Below are 15,061 nucleotides of genomic sequence, written 5' to 3' on the forward strand. Positions count from 1 at the left end.
AAACAACAAAAAAATTATAAAACTTGTAACTTTCATCCCCCAACCCCTTAAACTAGGGGATGGGAGTTTGTATGAGACCTGTAATTTTAAATTAAATTTTGATGACGCTAGAGGTCTAATCTAATAATCTAAAACTTGGTTCCCCTAGATATATATATTATATGTATAGGTATTCCTTGTTAAAAAAAAAAAAAAAACTTTAATCGACATATAAAATTTTGTTACAAACAACTTACAAAAAGAAATGAAATCACAACAAAAACATTTTCATGTAAAATGTTGCCAAGACGAGCCCATGTGACTCGCACTGTCAAAAAGTTATCAGATCTCATGTAGAGCCAAGCTTCTAACACTACACGCCCTAACTCTACAAGGCTTAACTTCACAAACTCTACACCTTAGTCAAAATATGTGGCTTGGCCGTTCGTTACTACAAGAACTATTGCATAACACAAAAGTAATGAACAGTGAATTAATTTTTCACCTTACGCCGATGTGAATGTAGCGAAATGGCCAAGCTACATATTTTGACTAAGGTGTAGAGTTTGTGAAGTTAGGCCTTGTAGAGTTAGGGCGTGTAGTGTTCCCCCCCGGGTCCAGGCCTTGTCGCGGCGGGGGGGCTCAGTAACTTGGGATGCAATCCAGCATCTTGAGTGAAGCCAATTGGACCGAGTGGACTGCTCTCGGTATCCCTCTTATGAGAAGAGGGGACAGGAGATGCACTAGCGCTATAGCGCGTGTTTGGGGCTTCTATTGGGGCTTCATGCTCGTAGTATGGCAGGCCTGCAAGGCTTGCGGTCATGGGCGGCAGACTGGTGAGAGTTAAAAACCTCACTGGTCAGATTTTGGTCAACGTCGGCCAACCCGTTAACGCCTATTTTTAGGGATACGGAGGTCCTACTGGACCAAGAGGAAGTCTAACCTCACTAAAAAATAGACCCTAACACTAAGGTTGGGACGTCGCTGATAGTGTGTATGGCCGGGGAGAGCCCGGTTCCTAGGCGTCCATTAAGAGAGAGGGGAGGAAGCATGATGGATAAAGCGAACAATAACCAAACTACTCAGGCGGGTACCAGTGTAGCTGGAGAATCCCGTGGTGTGTCGACAGATGCCTCTGCGGCAACTGTGGACACACTCAGCCCAATCGTATCTGAGGGGGCAATTGGTCGCTGTGTTGTTAGATTGGAGAGAAGTTTAGAGGTGGAATCGCGGCTTGAGTCGTTAATAGAAGACTCTGCGATGAGCCTGAGCTCAACAGGCAAGTTGAGCTGTAATAATAGTACGGGTACCCCAAGAACACAGAGGAAACCCGTATGTGAAAAGAGGATACGGTCACCTGAGGGGAGTATTTACAACTCAGACTCTCCGAGCGATAAGTCAGCTGCTCCGCTGCCGAAAGTACCTAAGACAAGGGGAAGGCAAAGATATCCAACTTCTTCTATAAGAAGTGTTGGTCTTAGTAGGGCCACTAAGAAATTGGTAGCCAAGCATGGAGAGCAGCGAAAAGAGGCGGAAGAATGTGCTGAGAGTGAAGCGGCGAAGCTTGTTGAGGATTATCATCTAGCTAGAGCTTCTTGCCTGAGTGACTCGTCGTCCATTATTGAGGTCGAGACTGGTGAAATGTCTCATGGCATTAGAAACTTGATCTTGCATTTGGCTTCCATGGTTAACAATGTCGAAGTCAAGTCAAGAAATATTAAAGGGACTTTCAGGAAAAGTCTTAAGGAGGTAGTAGTTGGCTTGAGGGACCTAGGTGAAAGAGTTCATCGCGTAACTGCTTCCGAAGAGACTGCAAGGTTGGAACGGGAATTAGCTTCGAAAAATGAGGAGCTAAGACTCATGAAAGAGAAGTACGACAGAGCGGAGGCAATGAATGCCCGCATGTTTTCTGAGTTAGCCGAACTTCGTAAAGAAATGGCGGCATTGCGTGAAGAAGCGAAACGAGATGATGGAGAACGCGAGCACAGACTTATGGTCCAATTTGGAGAATTAGTCAATGCCCGCTTTGAAGCCGTTGAGTCTCGGCTCCTGCCAGAAACCCGCGTCAGACCACCGCTTGCAGCGGACAAAGGGAGAAAGGAAGGAACTGCGAAAGCTAATCCAACTAAAGATAAGGCCCAAGAGAAGAAAAAATCTAAGAAGTCAAGGGGTTCGTCTGATGCCCAAGCACAATTGCAGGGTTCTGGTGCAGCATCTACATCCCATTCTAAAAAGAAGAGAAAGAGGAAGAAAGGAGGCAATGGGAATAGGACGGTGGCTCAAGCACCTATTTCAGCAGATGAGCATCGTTTGGTTCCTGTTACTGATACCCATAGTAAAGAAAGTTGGGCTACAGTTGTCAAAGGAGGTAAAACCATCAAGAGAAATCAGCAGGTAAAGAAGACGACCGCACAGTCTACGCGGCAAAAAGCTGCAAAGCTGCGTCCCCCAAGGTCTGCAGCCATAGTTTTAACGTTGCTTTCCGAGGGTGTAGACAGAGGTTTGACATACGCTCAGATCATTTCTGAAGCAAAAAAAAGAATTGATCTAACTAGTCTTGGAATCGAGTCTGTCCGCTTTAAACGTGCCGCTACAGGAGCCGCTATTATTGAGATTCCTGGCGTGGCTAATGAGGAGAAGGCCGATCTACTGGCCAATAAGTTTAAGGACGTACTGAACGAAACAGAGGTGCGGATCACCCGACCGATAAAATGTGCTGAACTGCGCATTTCCGGGTTGGATGACTCTACCACTTCTGAGGAAGTGACTGCTGCCATTGTTAAGACGACTAGCTGTCCTCCAGAGATGATCAAAATAGGTCCCATCCGACGCGGTCGGTCAGGCACAGGAACGGTATGGGTTAGATGCCCTATAGCGGTGACCAAAAAACTTTCAAGTGAAGGAAAGTTACTGATTGGTTGGGTGTCGGCACGGGTTCAGCTTCTTGAACAAAGGAAAAGGCGTTGTTTCAAATGCCTAGAAGTGGGACACGTCCGAGATCACTGTAAATCAGAAGTCGATCGAGGTGCTCAATGCTACCGGTGCGGTGAACTGGGGCATAAAGCAAGGGACTGTTTGGCAGCGCCACACTGTACTCTTTGCGCCTCATCTGGCATATCCGCCAACCATTCTATTGGTAGCAGAGCGTGTGGGGCATCCAAAAAGATGCGGCATCGTTCAACTGTACCTGCGGTACAACCACAGCGGTTGGATGCGGAGATGGACACAGTACATCCCACTTAAGATGGCTCTAAGATGTTTGCAAGCGAATATCAACCACTGTGCGAGAGCTCAGGACCTCCTGGTTCAGAGCATGGCGCAGTGGTTGGTGCACGTTGCAGTTATTGCGGAACCATATTTCATTCCAAATCGGGATGACTGGTTAGGAGATTGTGATGGCCTTGTAGCCATTGTGGTGAAAATGCCTGAAGACCCCCCACCTCTTGGAAGAACTTTTAAAGGTCATGGTTGGGTTGCGGTTTTATTGGGTGAGACGCTCATCATTGGAGGGTATTTCTCTCCCAACAGGCCACTATCTGAATTCGAGGACTATCTACTAGAGTTGGAGGCTATTATAAGACAAAACAACTACCGTCGAGTGCTGCTGGCTGGAGATCTCAACGCAAAGTCTGCGACATGGGGCTCTCCAGTAACTAGTGCACGTGGAACACTTTTGGATGAGTGGATAGTAGCTGTCGGGTTGGTAGTTATGAATCAGGGCTCCGTAAATACGTGTGTACGTCAACAAGGTGGATCTATCGTAGACATCACACTTGCGTCAGCCGCGTTGGCTAGCAGCGTGCAGGGCTGGAGGGTACTTGAGGACGTAGAGACATTGTCTGACCACCGATATATTCGGTTTGACGTCTCCGTTGCTCAAATGCCCCAAACCGGTCAGAGCCGGATTGCCTGTTCGGGAGAAGGTCCTCGGTGGGCATTAAAGCGTCTTGATCGCGAAGCATTGCAGGCCGCAGCGATTGTTCTGGCTTGGGTGTCACCGCTAATAGAGGCTGTTGATGTTGAGGCTGAGACTGAGTGGTTTCGCCAGGCCCTCTCACAAGTTTGTGATGCAGCCATGCCCCGGGTCAGATCTGTGCCTCCCAAGCGGCAGGTTTACTGGTGGTCTGAGAATCTCACAATACTGCGTAGCGCCTGCGTTATGGCCAGGCGCCGATACAGCCGGTTACGTCGACGCCGCTTCCGTGATAGGGAATTGGAGAATCAGCGCTATGCAGAATATCGCGAGGCGATTAACGAATTGAAGAGAGCCATAGAGAGGGCAAAGGCAAAAGCCCGGGAAGATTTCCTAGAATCTCTTTCTAGGGATCCATGGGGCCGGCCGTACAGGTTGGCGCTGTGCAAGCTGCGCCCCAGGGGTCCACCATTGACGAGGACGTTGGAGCCTGAGTTCCTGGATAGAGTAGTGGGGACCTTGTTTCCAAACGGGGATGCTGCAGTTGTGCCGCCTATAATGGGACAGCCGCTGTCAGAGCAACATCTTACCGATGTGCCAACTGTTACGGAAACGGAGTTTCATACGTCACTGATGCGACTTCGGGGTAAGAATACAGCCCCTGGTCCTGACGGTGTACACGGAAGAGTGCTGGTAATGGCAATGGATTGGTTGGGTGGAAGACTGAAGAAACTTTTTACTCAATGTCTTCTTGACGGTACTTTTCCACGCCAATGGAAGATAGGAAGGCTTGTGTTGCTACGAAAAGAAGGCCGGCCAATGGACTCTCCTTCGGCATATAGGCCAATAGTCTTATTGGACGAAGTAAGCAAGCTTTTCGAGCGAATAATTGCTAGTCGGCTGGTTCAGCACTTGGAGGGTGTTGGTCCCGATCTAGCCGACTGCCAGTTTGGTTTTAGGAGGCGGCGCTCAACTCTCCATGCAATCTTGCGTGTTAAGAATATAGTGGACCAAGCAGTTTCTCGTGGCAAGTTCGTCATCGCGGTGTCCTTAGATATAGCAAACGCATTCAACACCCTTCCCTGGGCTACGATCAGGGAAGCATTACGGTTTCACGGGGTACCTCCTTACCTGTGCCATATCGTGGAATCGTACTTATCTGAGAGGTGGGTTGAATATCCTGGTAGGAATGGCTGGCAGCGCCGAGCAATAACATGTGGTGTTCCACAGGGGTCAGTTCTGGGACCACTTCTGTGGAACATTGGTTATGATTGGGTGCTGCGAGGTACCAATGTCGAGGGTACTGAGGTGACATGTTATGCCGACGACACTCTGATAACTGCTGGAGCGAAGACTTTTGCTGAGGCAGCCTTGCTGGCCGAGACTGGAACAGCCCAGGTAATCGCACGGATCCGTCAAATAGGTCTAGAGGTTGCTCCATCTAAATCGGAAGCCATATGTTTCCGCGGTTCACGACGAGCTCCTCCACCTGGGTCTTGTCTGAATGTGGGAGGAGTGTCCATTGCTATTCAGCCGTCTATGAGGTATCTGGGACTCATACTGGATAGCAAATGGACCTTCTATCCACATTTCAAATGTCTGTCGCCCAAACTACTAAGAGTAGCGGGAGCTCTCAGTGCTTTACTGCCCAATATAAAGGGACCAAACGAATCATGCCGCAAGCTGTATGAGGGGATTGTGCGGTCGATGGCTCTTTATGGAGCTCCTGTCTGGGTTGACTCGTTGACAAGCCGAAATATCAGCCTCTTACGTAAGCCTCAGAGGATGATGGCGATCAGAGTCGCCCGGGCATACCGTACAGTCTCTTATGACGCAGCTTGCTTACTAGCTAGATGTCTCCCCTGGGACTTGGAAGCGGAGATTCTTTCAACCATGTTCCACTGGCGAGAAGAAGTAGGCTTGCATCGGAGCATATCTCCATTAGACATGGACAGGCGTAGGGCCAGACTCCGAAGACAGGCAACGGAGGCATGGGCCAGACGGCTAGCGAACGCGCAATATGGCATGATGTCTATCCATGCCATTTTGCCTGTATTTCAGGAATGGATGACTAGGCGCCACGGCTCGCTCTCATTCCGCACGACACAGATTCTGACGGGGCATGGTTGCTTCGGTAAGTATCTGTGTCGAATAGGAAAACAGCCAAATGCTGCCTGTCACCATTGTGACTGTGAGGAGGACACGGCTCAGCACACCTTAGAGTCGTGTCCAGCGTGGACAACGGAACGCGATGCACTACGTGCTATGGTTGGATCGGACCTCTCACTTCCGATCGTAGTTGGTGCCATGTGTGAAAGAGAGGACGTGTGGATGGCAGTGCTGTCTTTCTGTGATGCAGTGATGTCACAGAAAGAAAGTGCTGAGCGCGACCGGGAGCGTAGGAATCCTGTGCGTCGCAGAGCACGTCGCAGGGGACGTCGGGTCACTTAGTAGACCCGACGAGCTCTTGCCTTGATCGTTGCAGAGTGTGTGCGGCGGGGGCTGCTCACATTCAATAGGCAACGTGAGGAGGGCGACAGACTGTTGTGGCTGCAGTCTGTCGTAGTGCTAGGCATGCGCGTAGGGTAGTCCGCGACTACAAACGAGTGGATTGCCAATGGCAGGCGCGCGAGGGGTACTGTGAGCGTTCCCACCGGAGATCCCGGGATCCCCTCTTTACTTGCGTGAAAGTAGGCCACCGTGAGGTTTTAGTCAGTAGAAGTCTGACATAACCGTGCTGCTGCCCCCGAAGCAGCCGGTATTCATGAAGAATTTCCTCACGTTAAAAAAAAAAAAAAAAAAAAAAGGGCGTGTAGTGTTAGAAGCTTGGCTCTACATGAGATCTGATAACTTTTTGACAGTGCGAGTCACATGGGCTCGTCTTGGCAACATTTTACATGAAAATGTTTTTGTTGTGATAAAATATACCATATTACGAGTATGTGTGTATATGTATATTCTACGCAACAATCTATCTGTAGAAACAAGTTTCAACAAAATCAGTTCAACAGTTTTCGTGTGACAGAGCTTTTATGCGTTCGCGTATAATATATAGATCATATTCAAACGAGAATTAAAATTCTAGGTTCAGTCCCCGGCTTCAAAAACCTAGATTAGAAAATAGTCAATATGAATCCTCATAATGATTTTTATTTTGCTTGAAAAAAAAGGTCTGTTTTGCGTTCATTAAAATAATCGAAGTAATTTTTATTTAATAATCTACTTAATAACTATTGCACAAACTTTATTATACTAAGTATTTTAATTATCAAGACAGTTTCACACCTCATAGAATAAATGGATAAACTTTCGCATTTATATTAGAAAGTTTAATAATAACTAGAAAGGCACGTAGCCTTAATATTAAAATACTGAAAAGGTTACTTTGAAATATCAATTATAGTTTAAGTGCATGCTAAAATGTCAAAGGTTTTCTTAGAACTTAGTTCGTTGGATTAATTAAATGGCCTGAAGGGTCGCTCCTATTCATAGATATTATTATGTTATATATAAAAGTGAGGAATCTTGTAGCTATTATTACATATATTAGAAATTAGATAAATCTTCTATAAGCCTATTTCACGTTTGTGTCTCAATACTACCTTAATTTTTATATCATAACTAGCTGTGCCTTGCGGTTTTACCCGCATTGCTCCGCTCTTGTTTGTTTTAGCGTGATGATATATTGATATATAGCCTTCCTCGATAAATGGGCTATCTAACATGAAAGAATTTTAAAAATCGGACCAGTAGTTCCTGATATTAGCGCAATCAACGCACAATAAAGTCTTCGCTTTTGTCTGCTTGTTTAGTCCCAAACTCTTTGTGCAATAACAATTATTTCGATCGTTGTACATTACGATTTTTTTGCACTATCCAATGAACTTCATAAATTTCCTTTCCCATCAGGTTGCCTGATAGAGTTTGCTGCTTAGCAATAAGGCCGCCTCTTATACAAACGATGCCTTTTTGTAATAATGTTAGTGTTTTAAATAAATAAATAAATAAATAAAACGACACCACTTTTAATGTAGAATATTATTTTACAATTGTTATGACAAATCCAATATTTGTAATCCATACTAATATTATAAGTCCGAAAGTAACTCTGTCTGTCTGTTACTCAATCACGCCTAAACTACTGAACCAATTTGCATGAAATTTGGTATATTTGGATACCCGAGAAAGGACATAGGCTACCTTTTATTGCGAAATATGTACCACGGGCGAAGCCGGGGCGGACCTCTAGTTTGGTATAATTATTAAATAAGTTTATGTTATCGGTGTTATAATATGTAGAAATATCATATATTATAAGGAATATCCTAGGTAACCAGTTTAATTAAAACAATTTCCCTACACAGCTTCAAAAGTTGGTGAAATCGAAGCTAATTGATCCGTTACGAAACCGTCTCACCTGTCTTATTGTTCACTTCTAATGATAATTACTGTTCTAGTTCTATCCATTTTAGGTACGTAGTACTTACACTCAATGGTATAAGGGTAAAAGTAATTTGATTGTGTGTATTTTTTTTGAAATAACATAATATTTACTGCTTGCTATAAATGCTCTTGTCGTCTACTAAAAAAAATGTTTTCATTCAAATGAAGCCAATAGTTTACCTCGAACTAAAGTATGTTAATTGTAGAGTCAATTATAAATACATATTTATTTATCGAGTAAAATTAACATTATAATAACAAATAAAATATAGAAATTCCAGATAGACAGATTAGACACAATACATACCAAATAAACAACAATAACATATTTTGATTAAAACTTTGTCAAATACATTATTTCTTATTCTTTCGTTCAATGTCAAAGAAAAATGACAGCAATTCTTTAAGTTAATACGCTCATCTGTAGGAAATACTGTTTAATAAGAAATAACAAATAGAGATCATTTCCTGGCCTTATTCTTATTTAATTATAAATCTATCTATATATTTATACTCAGAATATTATAGAGATCTCAAGAGAAATTATGACACCGTTAAAAAATAAAGAGATAGAAAGGAGAATTCTGCTTTATTAGGCGTTTGCATCTATGTCATTTTCAATGATTATTATATTGAACTTTATGTAAAAAAAAAACACAATAAAAAAGCAAAACAATGTCTATAAGAATGGCTTCCTGACAGCAATTATTGTATAAAGGGTACTTGTATGATCTACGTATATGAGTATTATGTCAGTGATAAGCGAGCGATAACAATCGATTACATATCAAAGCGTAGGCGATTGACGTGTGAGAATTGTGTAGAATCTATTATATTCAAGTTAAGGCTTTGACAGACAGAATGCGTTTTAGCGTGCGTCAGAGCGCTAGTCTGACGCCGCATTTGTACTACGCGGTAATATAACGTCAAACGGAGCGATAACGTTCGACAACGCTAGAGTTCAAGCGTTCGCAGCGTTTGAGTACGCGCTCTATCTGACAATTTACTACTAATATAATATATACAGGGTGTAATCGTTAAGTGTGCACAAGCGTAACTATTGCAGATATCAAAAAACTTTAAACTGATATCGAAAGTACTTAACCTAATGAGTAAAATGGCCATAATATTTTTTTTTTAATAAAACGAGAAATATCTAAAAAAATAACTTTAAACCCTCCCATAAATTGTATGTACATAAGTATATACAATAATAATACTACTTATTATAAGTTTTAATTTCAATGATTTATTTGTATGCCAGCACAATTAGTGTCAATAAATAAATAAATACTTCAATATTCAATGCACTTACTAATTATATAGGTAACGTACAAAAATAATATGTCGTAAAACATAAAAATAAGTATTATAGAATCATAATTATGGTTAAATTTAGGCATGTTGCATAATAGCCATCTCTTCGAGACAAACTCAGCGATTATATTATTATTATAATTAATTCAAGTATGATAATGATGCGGAAGATTTAGTGGGCTTGTGCCAAATATTTTGTTGTGAAGTATTTTCTTATATTTCACAGTTTATAAGTATTGGAATAAAATAATAATGCATGTAATTTTGTATGCTGTAGATACACATATAATAAATAAATATTTCAGGACAAACATTTGTTCATCACACAAATATTTGGCCCGGGTGGGAATCGAACCCACGACTCTGGCTTGGCAGGCAGGGCCACTATCAACCAAGCCAACCGGTCAGTCAAATGTAGATTAGGTACCGATACTCAATTAGGGTGTTTTTATTTTTAATCAACCAGTAGATTTTATAAGAAACTGTTGTAAAATACGTGTTTAAATTAAAATCATAAATTATGTCTAGGCAAAGGTTAAAGCAATATGTAGTTCAATCTTATAATTCCATTCATAATAATTAGATGGTAAAAGTATTATTCAAATTATGCTAAAGTATTATTCTAATTTTATTTTAACATAAAATCTTATAATAGAAAACAATACACATTTCTTATATATTTATGATGTACAAAAAATAATACTTTACCTGATAAAGGTGATTTGTATAAACTCAAAATTGGCTCAGACATTAGTGGTCCGGCGGCTTCTGAAAATAGATAGGCTATTTTTAAATCCTTAATTCTTCTCTTTGACAAAACATCACTGATTTTTGCCGTGAGATGCTGAATGATACAAGTGTTTAGTGAATTTATTTCGTTTGTTGATAGACATTTTTGTTTTTGCTAAAATTTTAATTAGTTTTTTTTGGTAATCATCTATTAATGTATTACCCTAGTGATTTGTTTTTTTTTTGTGTCACTAACCGAACTCTATTGTTTACTCTATATTGGGATTTATATCCTTTATATTTTTGAATAATTCATTTTATAGTATTTAACACACAATTAAAGATAAGTTCAATGTGTAGTATTTTACGTTGCTAAAATTGTAATTTTAAATACGAATTATCACCGATTTTATTACAATGTAGCGTTAAAAATTTTCAAATTGAAACACTCATTTCACGCACAATATATAATATGTATTGCAATACATCTTCACTCAAGTAAACACAGTGATTAGCATGTATCATCCGACCAATAACATCAAATACATCAACACATAAAACATACCTAATCCACCAATAAGAATTAATCTTCCTACACCAATTGGCAAGTACATTTGAACAGGAATTAGGCTAAAGATCCCTCACAGTTTTGGCTTCGTTCTCGACATTTATTTCTTAGATATCCCAACTAATAGCGCTCAGAAGTGCCAAGAAATTTACAAATAATTCGACGATTGTATGTGCATCTGTAAGTACATTCTAAGGCTCAGGTTGGCTATGGTTTTGTAATTTAGCTAAGGTGTGTTAAGGTTAAGTGCACTCGAAATTTTTTGTTGTCGTTTCTAGCTCATATTTATTTGTTATTAATATCCATCGTATTGTAATAACTTTGTACGCCTATTTACACTTAAATAATTTGAAATAGTGGGGTTGGAATGAGCATTCGCTCGTTTGATGTAAATGCACCGTTACACTGTAATGAAAACGCGGCAATTATAGGCAATACCGATTCAGTTATATTGTTAAAGTGGTTTTTCGCTAAAATGTTTTATAGCTTATAATTTAGCATAAAAATAAAACTGGACCTTGTTACATATTTGGCTACGTACGCCTATGTAACACTGTGACGGAGATAAATAATTATATTTTAACTTATTTATTTATAACGCTTTATTGTACAAAAAAGAAAGAAGTCAATCTCATCATAACTAATATTAATATCTAATACACTTCCGCTATCCCTTTTATTAAAGTTATTTCATAACTAACATCATGGCTCATAATGTAGAGTTTTCTTAACAATTATTAATTTCGAATGGGAATTGATCTCACATCTTTTATCAACTTACATCACTTCTACTGTATCACAAAAACGTAAACTTGGATAAAAAATTATAAAACGATTGTCATAATAATAAAATCCGTAATCTAAGAAATAAATAGTAAATATTATTTTGTCGTAACAACTAAAGACAAAACAATATTTAGATCCAAGATAACAAACTAGTCAACAGATTAGTAAACGACGCATTTTATTTCACTCCAATTTATAAATACTTTAGTCACATTTATTTTTACAGTGGTCACCTTGTTTGACGTATAGCTGAGAATACTGGAACGTCCTAATTTGTAAACGTACGTATTGTAATTAATTTCAATTAATAAATTAATAAATATAGAGCTGTTTAATGTATATTGTATTTAAAGTATTTAGTGTGTAGTTAACAATTGGACAAATAAGGTCATCCCGTTGTCGTAAATTTCGTACGTATTTTTAAACACAATACACATGGTATTCTATTTTTAAATCGTCTATCTATATATATTTTAGTTCGTATTGTATTTATTTTTGTAAGAAAATCTATTTAATTATTTATTATTCACCACACTTATTTATTCGCTAAGCGCTAAATAGTAAATTCTTTAAAACCATCATAATAATTAACAACAAACACAGTCTCATTTTTCAGAATAATTTTTAGGCTTAGTATTTCAAAAATTAACATTATTTTTTTAAATTCTTAAATAAATCTATTTTTATCTTTTCTTTTAGATAATTCTTAAAAATTTGAAATCTATTACATTTTCTTTTCCATAATAAGCCACGAAAAGCATTACCACGCATTATTACTAACTGCTTATTGAAACACCATTCTATATTTTTGTTAGCAAAAATTTAGTTCAAATTCATTGCTGTATGCAGTTAAATAACGCGTCCGTTTTATACAAATTCAATATTCACTATTCACTATCACCTTTATAGCACTTAGCGGTCGTTAGCTTCACTTTGATCATCAATTTAGTGTACTATTCGTTTTATTTCATCCAAAATATTTAAATTTGTAGCATCACTAATTGAAAGCCAGTATCAAATCAACTATTTTTGTCAAACTAAAAATATTTTTATTTGCTATCACACAATATTTTAATTTATTCATACCACGTTCTAAAATAAATATAAAGTTTCATAAAAATATATCCACGATTTTTTATAAATAAGGACACATCCGACATTCGTGAAATGTTTTTGTAAATTAAGAAACGGTGCCAGATTTTTTTGATGAAACAGGAAAGCGATATTATTTGATATTTACACGCGATTTATAAACTATTTTCACTATTATAATTCAGTTTTACACTTGATTTAAGAGTATGTCTTCATGAAATGTTATTATTTCGTTTCACTCCATTTATTCGTGATTATTATAATTTTTTGTGTCATATTTTATACGAGAGGCATGTAAGAAAACGAAATTGTGAAGTTATTTATGATTTTAGTCTATTTTACGTATTTCCAATAATTAAAATATACTTTTACTAAGTAATTCTATAATATTCGTTTACCACACACGTTTACGTTTAATTATAATGGTATTAAATTCACAATTCATCCCTTCATCATAGGAATTATTCCCGTTTATTATTTTGAGAAAATTACTGACGGAATCCCTATTTATTTTTATTATCCTCACTCACAATATGTAAATGATGCACAATATTAAAGAGTAATAAATAAATAAAATAAATAAATAAATATTATTCTTCACGTATTAACACTTTACATAAATATAATTTATATTGAAACAAAACCGCACTCAAATAAAACAAGCCACTAAAATCATTTTAATATTTATGCTCCACGAAATTAGCAAGCATTCGTTAGTTATAAATTATGAAGCTTATAAATCTTTTGTGGAATATTTCGGTTATCTTTTTACTTGTTAACATGTAAGTTTGGACTTTTTAGTAATTTGATTCGGCTTGAACATGTTTGAAATAGAAATAGATGATGGGTTTATGACTGTTACGTGTTTTATAGTCATGCTTTTTTTTAAGGTTATGTTTTTAACATTAATGTAGTTATGTGATATTATTGTATAGTATTACCACTGTATTACTGAATAATAAATATTTTACTGTATATTAGAATGTATCGCAAAGCTCATAGCCTTACGAAATATTTTCAAATTAATAAAAAATCTATCGAAAGCTTTCAAAAAGCCTACATCACTTTATATATAGGATAACAAACAAAAAAATGTTTAACACCTTGTTATTAAATATTAAACGTCATATTTTTTTAATAGAGTACATACTTCTCTATAATTAGACATAAATATAGACTGATAGACGTTTATTATTATTCATACTTTCATGAAAATATTATGTAGAAATAATGTTTTTAAATTATAGCGTGCAAGTTCAGGGGCACGCTACATCATGGCATATTTTAAAAATAAATAAAACATATAAATATGTCGCCATAAACGTCAACAGTTGGCTTAACTTGGGATTATCATTTTCGTAAATTTAAATTCAGCTGCTGTTGTTGTATTTATTTTATCGTTTATTTTTCAATTCTATTGTAAGTGTGGAATAAAAATAGTGTTTTGATTATTATTTATTTATTTTTCGTAATTGTTTATTGATTGCTTTACTAATATTTTTAAGGTTTAGTGTTCGCCAAAATTTTGTTTATGTTTAATTTTACTATGGAATATTTTTAATTATTTTTTTCAGCAATCCCACGGCACTACCTCCATAGATAGAACTCACCTCCACAGAGTAGCGACATTATAATGTTTTTATTATTTAAATTGACTATAATATAAAAACCTTGATCTACCCTAATCTAACTAGCGCGCCTAACTATACTTCAAAAGCTTCCTATAACTATTAGAGGCAAGGCAATGAATTAAACTTTGTACTGGCGATATATTACTAAAAAAATACGTTCACGAAAACACTATTCACGTTAAAAAAATCTGAACTAAATACACATATAATATCGCCTTCGTATCATAAATGGGCGATGTACATTTTGTTTGTTTTCGCGGCGACGCGACGAACGGCCGAGCGCGTGGTGTTGAGCTCGCTTCGCCGGCGCGACTGCACGCTGGCGTGACACGTGACACGCCGTGACGTCAGCGGGACGCATGCGTGACAACTGTCAACACATGCGCCATCGCACCGTGACAGGCACGAGCATGATTATTCATTACCTGTTGATTGGGATTTAGAACTAACTGATGTGTTGAAAAGTGACTGAACTTAGTGTCAAGCTTTTGATGGGAGCTTTGGTATGGTTAGCGTGGACGATAGAGCAAAGAGGATATGGGTTCGATTCCCATTGGAGAATGATAAAAATATATTAAGTGTGAATTTAGGACTTATTCGAAC

The 15,061-nt window shown here is 38.2% G+C and overlaps 1 protein-coding gene across 1 annotated transcript in view; it reads right to left on the minus strand.

The window, feature by feature from the left end:
• Nucleotides 1–14,479, minus strand: part of LOC123693918 (CUGBP Elav-like family member 4) — a 536,298-nt gene extending 521,819 nt beyond the window's left edge. The window contains exons 1-2 of the mRNA XM_045639187.1: nt 14,438–14,479; nt 10,361–10,435 (exon numbers count right to left, since the gene is read on the minus strand). Of these exons, the coding sequence (XP_045495143.1) occupies nt 10,361–10,435; nt 14,438–14,456 (94 nt within the window). The 5' untranslated portion in view covers nt 14,457–14,479. The remainder of the gene's footprint in view (nt 1–10,360; nt 10,436–14,437) is intronic.
• Nucleotides 14,480–15,061: the final 582 nt, after the last annotated feature.

Source organism: Colias croceus, chromosome 8 (assembly GCF_905220415.1).
Source record: "Colias croceus chromosome 8, ilColCroc2.1".
NCBI classification, from domain to species: domain Eukaryota; kingdom Metazoa; phylum Arthropoda; class Insecta; order Lepidoptera; family Pieridae; genus Colias; species Colias croceus.